A 15,135-nucleotide genomic window follows, 5' to 3' on the forward strand; every position below is an offset into this window, starting at 1 on the left:
GAGCACCGTTCGTTCACAGCACTGGCACTCCTCATGGCCAAGAGAAGGGTGGCATGCCGCTGGGGCCGGGGCCGTGCCCCCAAATTCAAGGACTGGATCTCGGATCTGGTGATATATCAGGAAAGATTATTAACATATGCGGAATTTATACCATTAGCCTCTAGGCCCAGGGGTATATGGGCACCACTGCAATGCTACTTGCTGGCACACCCACACGAAGTTGAGAGATGAAGTATAGGGGGTCTGTAATGAGAGATATGGTGGATAGATAGCCCCTAGACATGATGTGATCTAATTGTCGCTATCTGTTCGAGCTGGACCGGGAATGCTGAACAGCTGTAACCGGCGAGTACGCTTAATTCCCTATCCTGAGTGGAGATTGTACGTAGATGACTGTGGACACTGAAGACCAACTGCTGTATATGTTTTGTTATGATTCGCCCATTCTTTGCATGTACTTAATGATGACAATATTATTGCTGTACCACAAAGGTGATTTGACTGTTTAACTAAATGATGTATGCAACGCTCTACTAGTTCTGCTATATGTTAAGTGCACAAGTAAGATGCTGATGTGGAACTGTTACCTTTACAAAAATGCCAATAAAAAGATGTTTAAAACAAAAATTATGTCAAAGCAAAATTGTTTATGGTTCTGCGGGCAGTTCTCATGTTTATCACTACATAAAGAATTAAAATGTAACTCTTTGTTCATATTGGCAATATTAGATTCGGCTTAAATGCCTCACAACCTATTGACATTTATCGAGTCAGTGGTCTCATTTGCACAGCAAGATTTTCATGGTTATGTGGACAGTTCTCATCTTGATTACGCCCTGGGTGGGCGGTCACCTCTAAATCGTGAAAAGGTAACCCCAAACAAAAGGGGAAGGGAGAAGACCTAATCTCGCCTGTTAGATAAATCTGCATGTTACCTTATATCACTGAGCCCCACACTTGCACCACAGTTTCATTTTTCAATAACCCATACTCTTCTAAGTGAACATAAAGCTCCTCATCCTTGTAGAGACCCACTGGCGTCATAGTCTGCTACGTGATGATAGATCTTGACTCGAGTTGTCTAAGTTTATGTACCCCGTCTCCTCCTATTTTGCCTCTTGGTACCTGATTGAGCCAAAAGAACTTCAAGTGGTTCCGATTGCTATCATGCATGGTTTCAAATGTCATGCAACTGTATGTTGCATTATTCTTTGTGATAGCACACATGTGCTCCAGTACCCGCTGTAAGTAGGATGCTTGGTGCTTTCAGTAGACTTCCTTTCAAAGGGTCAGATTGACCATATGCTACACATTCTGAATTGCAAGCCTTCAGTTTTGTATTGGGACATTTTCTCTTGATTTCCGCAATTTCACATTATTTCACTTTGCTACTTCCCTTGCAAGCCTTACATCATGTGCATGGAAGAACCAAGTAAAAGTTCTAATATATTTCTATGATTAGAATATAACCCTGTGTTGGAAGAGAGAAGACACAATAAACACGCGGGGAGGTATTAAGGGGCTCTTCTGAAACATAAGACCGATCTAGTTCTGATTTTTGGTCTAATTCACATTATGTGCCTTCAGTGCCTCAGATGCTCAGGTAGTTCAACAGAAAGGAAACCTGGTGACTGCCACCGGAGGATGGGACATTCCAGCGTCCCACACAATTTATTGGCCATCCTGATGAGCTTAACCAGAGAAAAATCCCTAATACGCACATATACGCAGATGGCCGCCTTCCTCGAGACGAACGGATCCCTCGACCCCTCACAGTCCGGCTTCCGAGCCAAACACAGCACCGAGACCGCCCTCATCGCCGCCACCGATGACATCCGAGCCCTGATGGACAATGGAGAAACAGCGGCCCTCATCCTCCTAGACCTCTCCGCGGCATTCGACACGGTCTGCCACCGCACCCTAATACGGCGCCTCAGCAACATCGGAATCCAGGACAAGGCGCTGGAATGGATCATCTCCTTCCTCGACGGAAGAACACAGCGAGTCCGCCTACCACCGTACAAGTCAGAGGCCTCCGAAGTCATCTGCGGCGTCCCCCAAGGATCATCCCTGAGCCCCACCCTCTTCAACGTCTACATGAGCCCCCTCGCGGCCATCGTACGCAAACACCACCTCAGCATCATCTCCTACGCCGACGACACCCAGCTGATCCTCTCCCTGACCAACAAACCCGCCGCCGCCAGAGCCAACCTACACGAAGGGATGAAAGAGGTAGCCGAGTGGATGACGACCAGCCGCCTGAAACTAAACTCGGACAAGACGGAGGTCCTCATCCTGGGCTCCTCTCCCTCCGCCTGGGACGACTCCTGGTGGCCTCCCGCCCTGGGCACCGCACCCAAACCGACAGACCATGCACGAAACCTGGGCTTCATCCTGGACTCCTCCCTCTCCACGACCAGGCAAGTCAGCAGCGTCTCCTCGGCGTGCTTCAACATCCTACGCATGCTACGGAAGATCTTCTGGTGGATCCCCACAGAGACCAGGAAGACCGCCACCCAGGCCCTCGTCACCAGCCGACTGGACTACGGCAACGCCCTCTACGCCGGGACCACCGCCAAGCTCCAGAAGAGACTCCAGCGGATCCAAAACGCCTCAGCCAGACTCATCCTCGACATCCCACGATCCAGCCACATCTCCGGACATCTCAGAGACCTTCACTGGCTCCCCATCAACAAGAGAATCACCTTCCGCCTCCTCACCCACGCACACAAAGCCCTACACGACCAAGGCCCGAGCTACCTCAACAGCCGAGTCAACTTCTACGCTCCCAAACGCCACTTCCGATCAGCCAACCACGCCCTCGCCACCGTCCCCCGCATCCGAAGAGCGACTACAGGAGGAAGGTCCTTCTCCTACCTGGCCGCCAAGACCTGGAACTCCCTCCCGTCCGACCTGCGCCTGACCCAAGACCACCTCTCCTTCAGGAAGAAGCTGAAGACCTGGCTGTTCGAGCAGTAGCGGCACCCCTCCCCCCCCAGCGCCTTGAGACCCTACGGGTATGTAGCGCGCTTTATAAGTGTCACTGATTGATTGATTGATTGATTGATAATCTGAAAATGAAAAGAAAAGGCGGGTGGTGTGGACCTGGTCCTCAACATCAGGTTAAGAGGTCCTGAGTTTGTTCCAGAAAGTCATAGCTACTACTTGATCCACTGACAGTCTGTGCTTGACCTCTCCACCATAACCCATAGCATAAGGTCAGATGACTCTCTCAGATACCCTGCTGCGTGGACACTTTTAATCAAGGGTCTGCAACACAAGACCATTCTTCCAGTATGACATTGTGGTCTAAATAAAAGTACCTGTGTGGCAGGCAGATCCATCACATTGCCAGGGGGAATGTTTTCATTGTTTGCTGGCTACCATGCTGCACACTACCAATCTTTTAGCTGACTGAATTGAACAGTCCCTGGAATTCTCGCAGAGCTCGATGTATCAAAGGGTTTACCCATTCGGCGTCTATGAGGATATAGATTGAGACATAAGGTCAAAGATGGAGACTTAGGGAGGTAGACACAATAGTGCATGGCTATTAAGCTATGTTGGTAAATTAATAATACTGATTGTCTTTTTCTGTTTTGTTTACTAAAAGGTAAAATCCCTCCACAAAATGTTTTGGTGAGCGCACCCTCTGACCGGAACCTTGGAAAATTTAGGGTAAGATCCCATCATCTATCCTTCTTGTCTACTTTCTAACTATTAGCTTGTCCTGCTTTACTTCCCCCTGTGCCAACTCCTCCTATATTATTACATACAATACTTGCTTCACCTGCCTTCTCCCTTCTTGTTTTTCTTGCTTCATGTCCATATTGTTGTTTGCATGATTCCTTGCTGTGACTCTTTTTTTCTTCTTTTGCTGTTTTGGTTTCCATCTCCAGTGCTGAATGTTTTCTTTCCCTCCTGTTGTGAGATGTGCCTCTTCTTTCCTTCTCTGCCCGCCCTCTTTCTGTGGTTACCTCAACTCTGCATGGGGCACTGCTAAGTTCTTGTACTGTTGTATGCGGTACATCTTTCACTTTGCTGTGTTCACTTTTCCAGTCACCTTTATGGGTCAATTTATCTCCCACCCTACTGGGCTTCCTTCTTCTCCCAACCTGCTTGGTTACCTGTCTTTCATTCTTCAGTTCAACTGCTTCTATCCTCGCCTATTTTTCCGTGTAACATCCTGTTGTAAGGTGCCTGATTCGCCCTAAAGTGCCTATTTCCTCGTTGAGAGAGACCCGATTTTAACACGACTGTCTGCAGTTCTTGACACTTCTGCTCCTTGATACTATTCTGAAGTCGAACACTCCCCAAAATACACCTCTGATGTCTTGAGGTCCAGTCTTCTTTGGCTCTACAAACTGGACCAAATATAGCCCCTTCATCACTTGACCCTGACAGTGAACAGTCACGGTCTCCTCCCAAGGGTTAGTGTAGGAGTGCACAATCACCCAGCAGCGCAGTAATTGAATGTCCAACCCAGTGCTTGTCTTTTCTAAAAATGAAAGCACTTTATTATAGTCAAATATGAAATCCTACACACTGCAAGATGCAGGTATGTATATCCATTAGTTCATCCACTAAATACATGGTTTAAGATCTCCTTCCTCTAACTAGTTGTAAGGCCTCGCAGTCTGCACTCTGTTGTACAGTCTTAGTCCCAGGTTTTACATTTCTCCTACTTGGTGCAAAGCCTGCAGCACACACCTGGTACCTCCCCGCAGGAGGTTGGTGGTGGTAGGAGAGGGATGCAGCAACTGCTTGTGCACCCCGGTTCCATATGTGGAGTTAGCAGCTGCCCGGAGTCTTACTAACGGACAGGCTCTGGATTTGCCTGCAGCCTCCGGTGGTTCACAGTCCCTCTTCTGGTGCAGGGTGAGTCAGGTGGGGTCACAGTACCGGCAATCAGACCCTTCTCAGGGCAGTGATCCGCCCTCACAGCGGTGCAGTCCAGTAGGGTCTCACTTCCCAACTGGCAGTGGATCCGCTCGCTTTGGGCACAAATGTTCAGGGTCACAGTCCACGTGGGCGCTCTTCAGGACAGTGCCGTAGTACAGACCACTTGCATGGTCACAGCAGAGCTGTACACCTCAGGATGGTGCCATGGAGCAGGCTGCTTTCTTGGTCACTGGCACAGTCCGTACAGATGCACTTCGGCAGTGCCACGATATAGCCACATTAGGCAAAAGAGCAGACACGTCTGTCCAGGAGCATGCCAGTGGCTTGCTCACTGGACAGACGGAACCATCTGATACGGGGTCAGCTGCTTCTGCCCAGTCTGGTAGTCCGCACCACCTGCAAGGTTGTCACGCTTACTCTCTCTTCTGAGGCAGGCAGCCGCCGTGTGCTCCAGGGAAGGAAGACAGCTCTTCCTTTCTGTCTAGACTCGAGGTGATGGCCCCTCGACTCTGGGAAGCAGGCTGTTAAGCAGACACCAGCTCTGCTTGCACAATTATCCTCTGAGTACTATGTCGAGCATCCCCTACTTGGTCAAGAGAACTTTGAGCTGGAACAAGAAATGGGTAAGCAGCTCCAGCTTTTATACAGCTAAAGCAGACAGGATGTTGATTCTCTCTGCGCTCTAGAAAGTGGTTTGGGTCAGTTCTTCTTTCAAGCGTCCTTTCCAGGATGTCTTCCACACACAGCCGTTGTGTAGAATGATGCTCTTCATAGCATATTCATCTCCAAGTTGGACAACCTGCAACAGAGGCACAAAGAAGTGGGAGCTTTCCCCCACCTGGCTATCAGCATCCACTCTGAACAGTGATCAGTGAAAAAGACAAAAGTCATGGCCTCCCCTAAAGAACTTTCAACAAGAGATTTCAGTCCTACCCTTCAACCCACCATCTACCAAATGGCAGTGCTCACGAAGACTAATCTGCAGCTTCTCGCAGAAAGAGCCTAGTTGGATTTCACAGGGTAGCTCTGTCTCCTCTTTACCCAGTGCACTGTGTGGGTTCTTTCCGCTCTCAGTTTAAGAATGTCCGCCATACACTACCACTGTCTGGGGAAAATGACCTCCCATATTTTTGCACATGAAGAAGCCAGGGACTTCCAAAAAGCCATTAAACTGGTTCGCTCCTACACAGAATGCGTGTACCAGACAGAGCAAGCATCCACTGGCATGGTAGCTCTCGGACCTGGGTTAACGCATAGCATCAGAACCTTGCATAGTGCCCAGTAGGACTACACTCCAGTGACGTAGATAAAAAGGTCTGGTCTTGACTATTAATTCACAAAAAATGCCTAGCAGTGACCTGCCCTCTAATTGTTAAACCCATCATGATGATGTTAGTCCACTGTCAAATAAATAAATACGGCCAATCTTACTCCTGTCAAGGAACAGGCCTAGGCCTTCGTGCACCGACTCGATTACAGTGAGGCTGGGGCCCAAATGAATAGACCGGATACCGCATACTCTCAATTAGGCGCTCTGACCAGGAGGAACCTTACTGTTAACCATTCAGGGGTCATTCCTGTCCCTCAAAAATACTTTAATCTCACAGCAAATAAAATGCTACACAGTTCGATAGGAATCGAAATTGTATGGTTGTAATACAATTTAAGATCTTCAGTAAGATAACACAACCCTTCTCTATACACTCTTCCAGTTCCAGAAGCTCTGTAACGTCTACTGTCCCAAGGTTGAAACTGACTTAGGCATTCATTTGGCACATGTCTGGATCACTTCTGATTACTCCACGTGTTAAATACACTACTCAGTATAACAACTCTCCTCCTAGATGTTCACTTATGCAAACATGCTGCCACTGCCACCTTATGTGATGCACCAGCTTCTCACACCAGGATGAATCCGTTTTGATGACTTCTGTGTTTTCAGGCTCTTTTGGATCCTTGCCCGCCACAGCTTTTTCGTAAATGATCTCCAGAACAGCTCCAGACATTATTATACTTATGTAATAAATCCATTATATCGGAGATAGCAGCTAAATTCTGGATGTAGGCACCGGTCTTACCCCTGGTGCTACATAAAAAAAGCTAACCCAGATCCCCAAAGTGATGAGCAAGTATCAACCAATTTTATTGCTTCCCTAACTAATACAATTTTGGAGAAGGCTATTAACAAACCGCTGTCAATTTTTCTGAAAGCAATAGTATTTTAGACGAAATCCAGTTATGGTTTTGCCCATCTTGCGGCACAGAAACCGCTTTGGTTTATGTTCTAGCTGACCTGTGTCTTCTAGCAGCCTAGGGCAGCTCTTCTGTTCTGGTTCTGCTGGATTTATCTGCAGCCTTTGACATTGTCTCTCATAATCATTTCCTGTACCATTTACAGAGGATTGGAATAGCAGGCTTTGTTCTGACCCGATTGTCGTATTTGTCTGACTGAGCTCAAGCTGTGCAGCTTGGACTTTTTCAATCTAAATTTAAGTCAACGTTTCATGGTGTTCTAAAGGGCTCTTTGTTAATCCCCACTCATTAAATTTATATATGCTCGTCTACTCTCTTGGTCTGAAATTTGTGTCATGCGGATAACGCACAGATCCTGATGTCAATACTGGATCTTTCATGTGATGCTCTCTCTATATTTATAACAACTGCATGATGGCAGCTTCGAGTGGACGTGTTTCAACTCCCTTAAATAAAACCTCTTTGGGTGCAATTCTCTTAAAGGTCTTCCTTAGGACGTTTGACTTTCTTAGTTTGGGATCATCCCCCAATCCCCTCCTGTTTCGTCTGTTCACAATTTGGGCCTTTCTGTAGTTGTTTGGGTCAGTAAACTTTCTTCCACCTGCTTTTTCTTAACCTCTTCGCCGCGGCGCAGAAAAAAAGACACATGCGGGGTTCGGACGCCCCCCTGGCTGTCCCCCCCGCACACGCCCACTGTGACGTTAGACAGTCGGGGCCGTCCAATGTATCGAAGAGGTTAATGAAATTGCTTACAAAAATCATACGTTATCTCCCTGATAAAACTAGACCATTAGATGTTCACTCCACCATTCCCTGTTGCCTTGAGTACTACAATTCTTTATGACTGGTCCTCGCCTTTGCATCGGCTACAGAGAAGCGGATTCTGAACAAAGCAGCTTGTTTAGCTTGGAATCATTATAGCTGCTCCTTCAAGGGCAATGCATTCGCTATCTGTTTCTAGAATAATTATTTTTAAGATCCTGTGCATTATTTTCAGAGCCTACCACCACTTTTACCCCACATACTCGCAGTAGAAATCCCACCATTGCCAAAACTGCTAGAAATGTAATCTCCTCAGATGAGTGTCTTGGAATCAGTGTCAAGAAAAGAAGCTCTTGTATGGGAGGCAGAAACTTCTTTGTTATGGCGGCTTGGACATCTAAATTATCGCCACCCCATCAGCATCTTATCAACAATCTGTTGCCTTTTTGAAAGGCCTAGAAAACGTGGTTGTTTTCCAGTTAGCTCTTCAGTTCTTTTTATCAGCACCAGGACGCCTTTTCAGTAACGGGAATCTCTGGGTGGAGTCAGTGCAGCAAGCCTTGCATGCTGCATGATGTGTTTGGGAGTTGCGGCCTTTTAGGCCGAATGCTGACTGGTGCCTAGCCCAATTCATTAGTAATGACGTGTCTATGGCAGTTGCAGCTTTCAAGGATGATTGAGCTCCCATTTCAGTGGCAAGACCGCTCCTCTTCTCCAGCTTCAGCAACAGTACCACTAGTTATTGGACCCACAGGAGACTGCCAGGTGACATGGTGGTTCCCATACCTGTGAAGTCTTGGTGTATACAGCGAAGGTCACTTCTAGCTTCATTGTGTAGGACAGTCTGTTTTTTCTGAGTGTTCCTCATGCCAGGAACATTGTGCGCTTTACCTTCTGGACATTTTCTCATCATACATGGCCTGGCACTCTCTTTACCCTTCTCATAGACTGACCGATATCTGTGCACCAGGCATCTGTCAACAGATATGTGTGTAGTACACACTTCCCCCTGTCCAAGGAAGCAATGGCCATTTTCCATCTTGTGTCATGCTAAACCACGGGTATCCCAGTGGTCCTCGACTCTCACAACACACAGAGTCCGATTACCATACATGTGCCACACACAAACAAACACTCACACACACAAAAACGCCCATCCAGAATGTCAGTGCAAGGTTCTGGGTTTCACATAATAGCAGGACGTTACATGGGAAGAGTCAATAGACTCTTCTCTCCTTGACACATAGGAAAAGGTCTGGTGATACTACTGATTCACAAAAGCATTCTGCGCTGACTTATGTGGCGCACCAAGGGTATGATCACAATACAATGCCCACTATGAGGGCACACTTTGTAAGCCACTGACTCCTGGTTACAGAATATGTTCTGGACCTCACATTACTGCGGACAGGCCTAGGACTCTGCACAAAGGCTAAATTAGCGTGAGGCCATGGCAAAATAAAAGTTAGGATAAGTTTAACATACAGTTGGGCATGCGGGGGAAGAGGTACACTCCTGTTTACCATGCAGGGGACATCCCTAGAAATACAAAAAGGAGGAACCCTAGAAAACAGAGCTTCTAATTATATGCTGTATACACTTGCCTAAAATGAGATCTTGAAATATGAGCCAAACGCTATGTAGAATTAATTCATCAATGTTGTTTTTGTTGTCTGTTTTATTTAGGCTCTTGGTTGTAGAACAACGCATTCCAATATTGCTGTCCCAAAGGACTGCAAAGTGGTCATTTTAGCCACAAAGCCACACATTCTTCCTGAAGTTTTGAAAGAGGTAGCGTCCGCAGTCACCAAAGAGCACACATTGATATCCTTGGCTGCTGGTATCACGCTTAAAACATTGGAGTCGGTGAGTATGCTTAAAGGTTATCTTTTTTCAGAGGCACCTGTTCACAAAAACATCCAAATTGCATTTTCACCCCTTCACAGAAGACACAAAATACAAGGTAGTTTTTTCACATACTTTGCAGGTTAGGTGCATCCAATAATAATAATAATATCCTATAACTCTCTAATAGTTCTCAGGTTAGTTGGACGTAGAATATGGCATCATACAGAGATTAGGGAAGACACAGGCATTGCTTATTAGCCGCTTGAGGTGATCGCAGCAGTTAACAAATATATTGTTTTTATCAGTGTCCTTAACCAGAGAGAATATGGAAAGAGGTAAATGAGTTTTAGGTGCTAAGGAGTTTTGTGGTGCTCTAGAAGGAATACACTAAGGGCCTCATTAGGAACGCGGACGGACTTGCGTCCGTCCGCGACCCCAGAGGATGAGGGAACGTCCGCATGGGCTGCGGCGTTCCCTCATGTGCGATTAGGATGTGACCGCCACCCTGGCAGTCACATCCTGGATATTTAACATTGCGGCGGGTGCTGCTTCAAGCAGAAACCGCCGCGGAAAAGCATGTTTACAAATGCTTCCTAATTTGGCTGGCGGTGTCTGATAGACACTGCCAGGCAAATGAGAGCTTTTCCACCACGGTTGTAATCTGACCGCGGCGGAAAAGCAGCGGACAGTAACCAAGACCCACCAGCCATCGTAATGCAGCGGTGGGTCTTTGGTGAGTCCGCAGAGGATTTTCCGCCTCCTCCGGGCCGGAGGTGGCTTCCCCCGCCCCGAGGAGGCGGAAAATCCTCCATCATAATGAGGCCCATAATGTACAATTTTCTGTTGCTATATCGCGTGCGGGTGCCTGCAATAAAATTGGGGAAGATAGCACCTCACTTCCCACCACCTAATCTCCGATTAGGTACAATTGACAAAGATATGACACTGCAGCACTCCACTTATTACAATATTTTGAGTCTCTTAGTTAAAGATTCAGCAATCCAATAATATCAAAATAGTCCCAAGGCTCTTCAAAAATGTTCTTCTTGGGTAGAGATTGAGGATGCATTTTCTCTATCCCAAATAGGCAACAGTGTAAAGTCAAGTTGAGGTAAATATCATTTATAATAACTGAATAGCATGCATATGTGTGCAGTGAGTATATCACAAGTGGTCTCGGTTGTAATGAACCATTTTCCTTTCACTTTAAACGCATGAAATGATTACAGCACCGTTTTAATGTATCATGTGACATTGTTTGATGTTATTTGTTTAATCTTTGAAACTATAATATTTTGGTGAAGCACGGTGCACATGTTAAAATGTATATTATGTGCGTGTTGTATACCACGATGGAGAGGTTTTTATTGAGCACACGGTTGTTGTTTGGGGTCTTGTAAGGCTCTGTAAATAAGCTATCAAATTAATTGAAGTGGGGATGGTAAAAAACGTTTTTTGTATTATTTCCAGCCCTGATGAAGCCGATGGGTTATCTATAACCTCGGCGAAACGTGTTGGCATGGGATTGGAATCGAATGTGTAAATAAAAGAAGAAAATTTTTGAAGAGCCTTGGGACTATTTTGATATTATTGGATTGCTGAATCTTTAACTAAGAGACTCAAAATATTGTAATAAGTGGAGTGCTGCAGTGTCATATCTTTGTCAATATGGAAAGAGGTGTTTGAGGGAAGAAGTGTGCTTATTTATGTGCTGGGTAATTAGTTAGGAAGTGTTTTTGTCCAAGTCTTCAAAGAGCCCGTTTTCCAGATTAGGCAAGAAGACTGCATTGGTGGAAACGAAGTGGGATTTAGTCCTTATTTCCCCCATCCCCACCACTGCAAAGATTTTTTTTTTCTTGCCCTGTTCCTCATTCCATGTTAAAGCTGTATTCCTAATTTGTGCATTGAAAGGGCAACACACTTATGTTGACAGTGAGTCTACTGGAATATCCACTGTGGCAGGTCCCATCTCTGTACAAGAGATGACCAATCTTTTGACTGACTACAGAATATTACCACACACCTCTGCTAGACCTCTTTCTTACTGGCCTATAACACAAGTTGCTTCTTCTTTCCTTTTTTCACCACTTCTTCATACAGCTCTTGGTTGCAGGGCTTTAGCTGTAGAATCCTCAGCTGTCAATTTGAGTTTCCAGGTGCCCTTTTTTCCTGGTTCCCTTGTACATGCCGGTAGAAGGGAAGAGCCACTGCAGAGTTCAGTTTCCAACATAGATTGGCACAAATATTTAATATGGTAGCAGAATTTAATAAAATGTGGTGTGTGATTGACTATTGGCAGGATCTGATCCAGTCTCTTGAGTGAGTTTCGTCCTGTTCGCCTAACAAAAGTTATGGGTTGAAGATGCCACATATCCAAGGCCATACAGAAGAAAAAGTAAACTAACTTGATTAAAGTGTGAAGAAATGATGCATATACTTTTTTGGCAAAGAAGGCTTTATGCACTGTAACTTGGGTGAAATGTACAACCGTTGCCAGCTAGATCCATCTTTGAATATCTGCTACTACTTACGTAAATTGGACGCCCTCTGCTACCATATTAATGTCTGCTCAATATGTTTAACTTTTGCTTGGTCTTTTGGTCGCCTTGTAGCTTTAAGCATGTGCCCTCGATGATCCAACCTCTTGATGGAAGCTTTTTGCAGGTGGCCTCCTGGTCTTAGGAGGAAATAATGTTTACTGTGAGAAGCAGTGTCTCTATGTGCTTGAGGGACCAAATCCAAGGTGCTCGCCACACAACAGAGTCCACGCAACTTGTCCACTCAGTCACAGCCACACCGGTCCTGCTTTCTCACCCCTGCAGCTTAGCACAGCACACACACCCTTAGGAACATCTTACCACCGTTTAGTTTGTCGGTAACTAAGTGTCCTCCAGTATGCTCATGGGTAATTGAGAGCACAGCGGACTCCATACATTGGGTGGCTGGGGGCCTAACGGCTAGTCACTGCTGCAGTGGTGATGGTATGAGCACAGCTGGCTGCCTCTGCTGCTGGGGGTGTAATGATAGCTACACTCCTGCTGTAAATAGCATTCAGAATGGCCCACAGGGAGCGTGGAGCAGGTTGAGACAGGGTAAGCTGGTTTAGAAGCCAAGGATTGCCCCATCTGACTGTACCCCCCTGAAACTCCTATGCTCCATCACAACTAGGCTCTGTCGTGTCCGCTCCCTTGGCGTCTCTACGGCTTAGCTACTCTGAGATGTCATCTGCAGTTTGGTCAACTCTATACTTTTGTCCCTCAACAGCAGCAGGGAGCTACCATCACCAGCTTTGTAAAATAGTACAATTTTTGCCGTGCAAACTTTGTGTTTCTTTCTTATAACGCATCTCTCTCTGCCTGCTCAGTTCCATACATGCATTCTTTGTTCTATGCTGACTTTCCTTGCCTGGCCAACTCTCTAGCCTCTTTACCCGTCGATTCCTCTTCTCCTGCTCATCCTTCAGTATTTCACCTATTTCACCTTCCAGACCTTATCTCCTGTTTACTTCTACCTTCTATCTTATTATTCTCCTTACTCCTCCTATCCCTTGCTACCCTCAACTGTTCAACTTGCGTCTCTCCCTCAAATTCCACTGTTCCAACCTATACTTCCCTCCTTTATTTTCCCTATTCCCTTCCTCACCCTAACATCACTCGTCATCCTTCCTGACTCCAAGTCTTCTTCTGTCCCAACATTCATCTTATGAACTGCAATCGTCCTTCAGTCCCTACTACCACAGTCGCCTCTGACTATAGCCATTACTCCATCAAAGACAACTGTGCAACTCTCCAGTATCTTCATTAACGCAAGACCATTGAACACGAACCACACTAACATTTATGATATGCCAGATACGGACACTGATCTGTCCTTCATCGCAGCAACTTTGCTAAGCCATAACGCATGAAGCCATAACGCCTATATGAAGCAATACCTGCTGGTTACAAAGTCCTGATGAGAAATGCGCTGTAGTAGTAGCGACTGTGCACAAAAGTTAATTACCTACAAAACCCAATTCTACATCACTCCGCGTCAGAATGTGAATTACTGCTTGTCTGGTAATCTCCTATAGCCTCTTCTCTTCTGCACTTCTCCGTCTCTCCTGCACAATCTCGCGTTTCTCCCCACTTTCAAGTCGTTGTTAAAAATATCACCCCAAACCATCCCAATCTCTCCTCACTAGGTGGCTTCAAATATGATCTACCCATTTCAGAATATCTGCAACACAACGTGGAATCGCTACTTGTAGTTTAAATAATATCTTGCCCCCCTCCCCACCCCTGTATTACCTAGATGCTATTTTCTATCCCTCTGAACCTCATCACGGGTATCCGCTAACCTCCAATTTAAACCTGAAGTTGCCTAAATAACTGCTGGAGCATAGAAAAGTCTGGACTACGCCGCATTCTGTAATATTTGTATTTCTTCACTTACCAACACCTCCTCCAATCTTTGTTCAAAAGTTCTGTCTGGCATATCTCAGACCTTGACTACAACATCATCAAGAACCCGTATAACCTCCCTTTGATGTCGGAATGCTGATTGGCTCGCATCATGGCAGAAAACCCTTAAATCTAGAAAAAGAAAAGTACTGGAAAAGACAAGCGACCCTAAGGGCAAACTGACTCTGCAGTACCACCAAGGAACTTCATAAGACAATCACAGGTTTCCTGAACTAGATTGTTTAAAGAATTGACGGTGTACAACTAGGAGCTCACATAGAGGCTATTCTTTTCTATCTGACATCCAAACAACTGTGCCCAGTTAGGCGCACAGTCCGAAACATGAGACCGCATTAAGACTACAATCAATCAGTCAATCAATCGGGGGTTTATAAAGCGTGCTACTCACCCGTGAGGGTCTCTCGGTGCTGATGGACTCTAATGGGGTAGCTGCACTTCTGCTATGGGATCTTCCGCTGACTTTGATACTGGCCATCATCCCACCCACTCTACTCCAGAGACTCAATGTTTTGGGATTAAAAGCATAGTCCTTCCCAGGTTTGCTTCCTTCCTGAGTAATAGAACCTGCATTCTATCTCTGCCCCTTTTCTGCTCTGACCTTTTTTCCCTCCCATGTGGGGGATTCGCAGTGACCCATGTGGGCAACACACAAACTTTATTAAGACTTCACAGTTCATCTGAGATGCATTGCTGTGCCATTGTTTATTGCCTCCCAGCCACAAATGATGAGAGGCTACTGAATTAGCTCAAATGAAATGCATCAAAAACGGATACATTAGCCTATGATAAATGGACTGCCTTTCACCAGTCCACCACAGAGAGCGTGGACCACATCCTAACCCATCATTGCGGGTGAGGGATCTGAGCATGATCATGGACCCAAACCTCTTTGTGATCCCACAAGTGA

The 15,135-nt window shown here is 46.0% G+C and overlaps 1 protein-coding gene across 1 annotated transcript in view; it reads left to right on the forward strand.

Annotated features, from left to right (window-relative positions):
• Positions 1 to 15,135, forward strand: part of PYCR3 (pyrroline-5-carboxylate reductase 3) — a 49,620-nt gene that overhangs the window by 13,845 nt on the left and 20,640 nt on the right. Inside the window, exons 2-3 of the mRNA XM_086966303.1 lie at positions 3,614 to 3,678; positions 9,604 to 9,783. Of these exons, the coding sequence (XP_086822429.1) occupies positions 3,614 to 3,678; positions 9,604 to 9,783 (245 nt within the window). The remainder of the gene's footprint in view (positions 1 to 3,613; positions 3,679 to 9,603; positions 9,784 to 15,135) is intronic.

This window comes from Lissotriton vulgaris, chromosome 4_1, assembly GCF_964263255.1.
Source record: "Lissotriton vulgaris chromosome 4_1, aLisVul1.2, whole genome shotgun sequence".
Taxonomy (NCBI): domain Eukaryota; kingdom Metazoa; phylum Chordata; class Amphibia; order Caudata; family Salamandridae; genus Lissotriton; species Lissotriton vulgaris.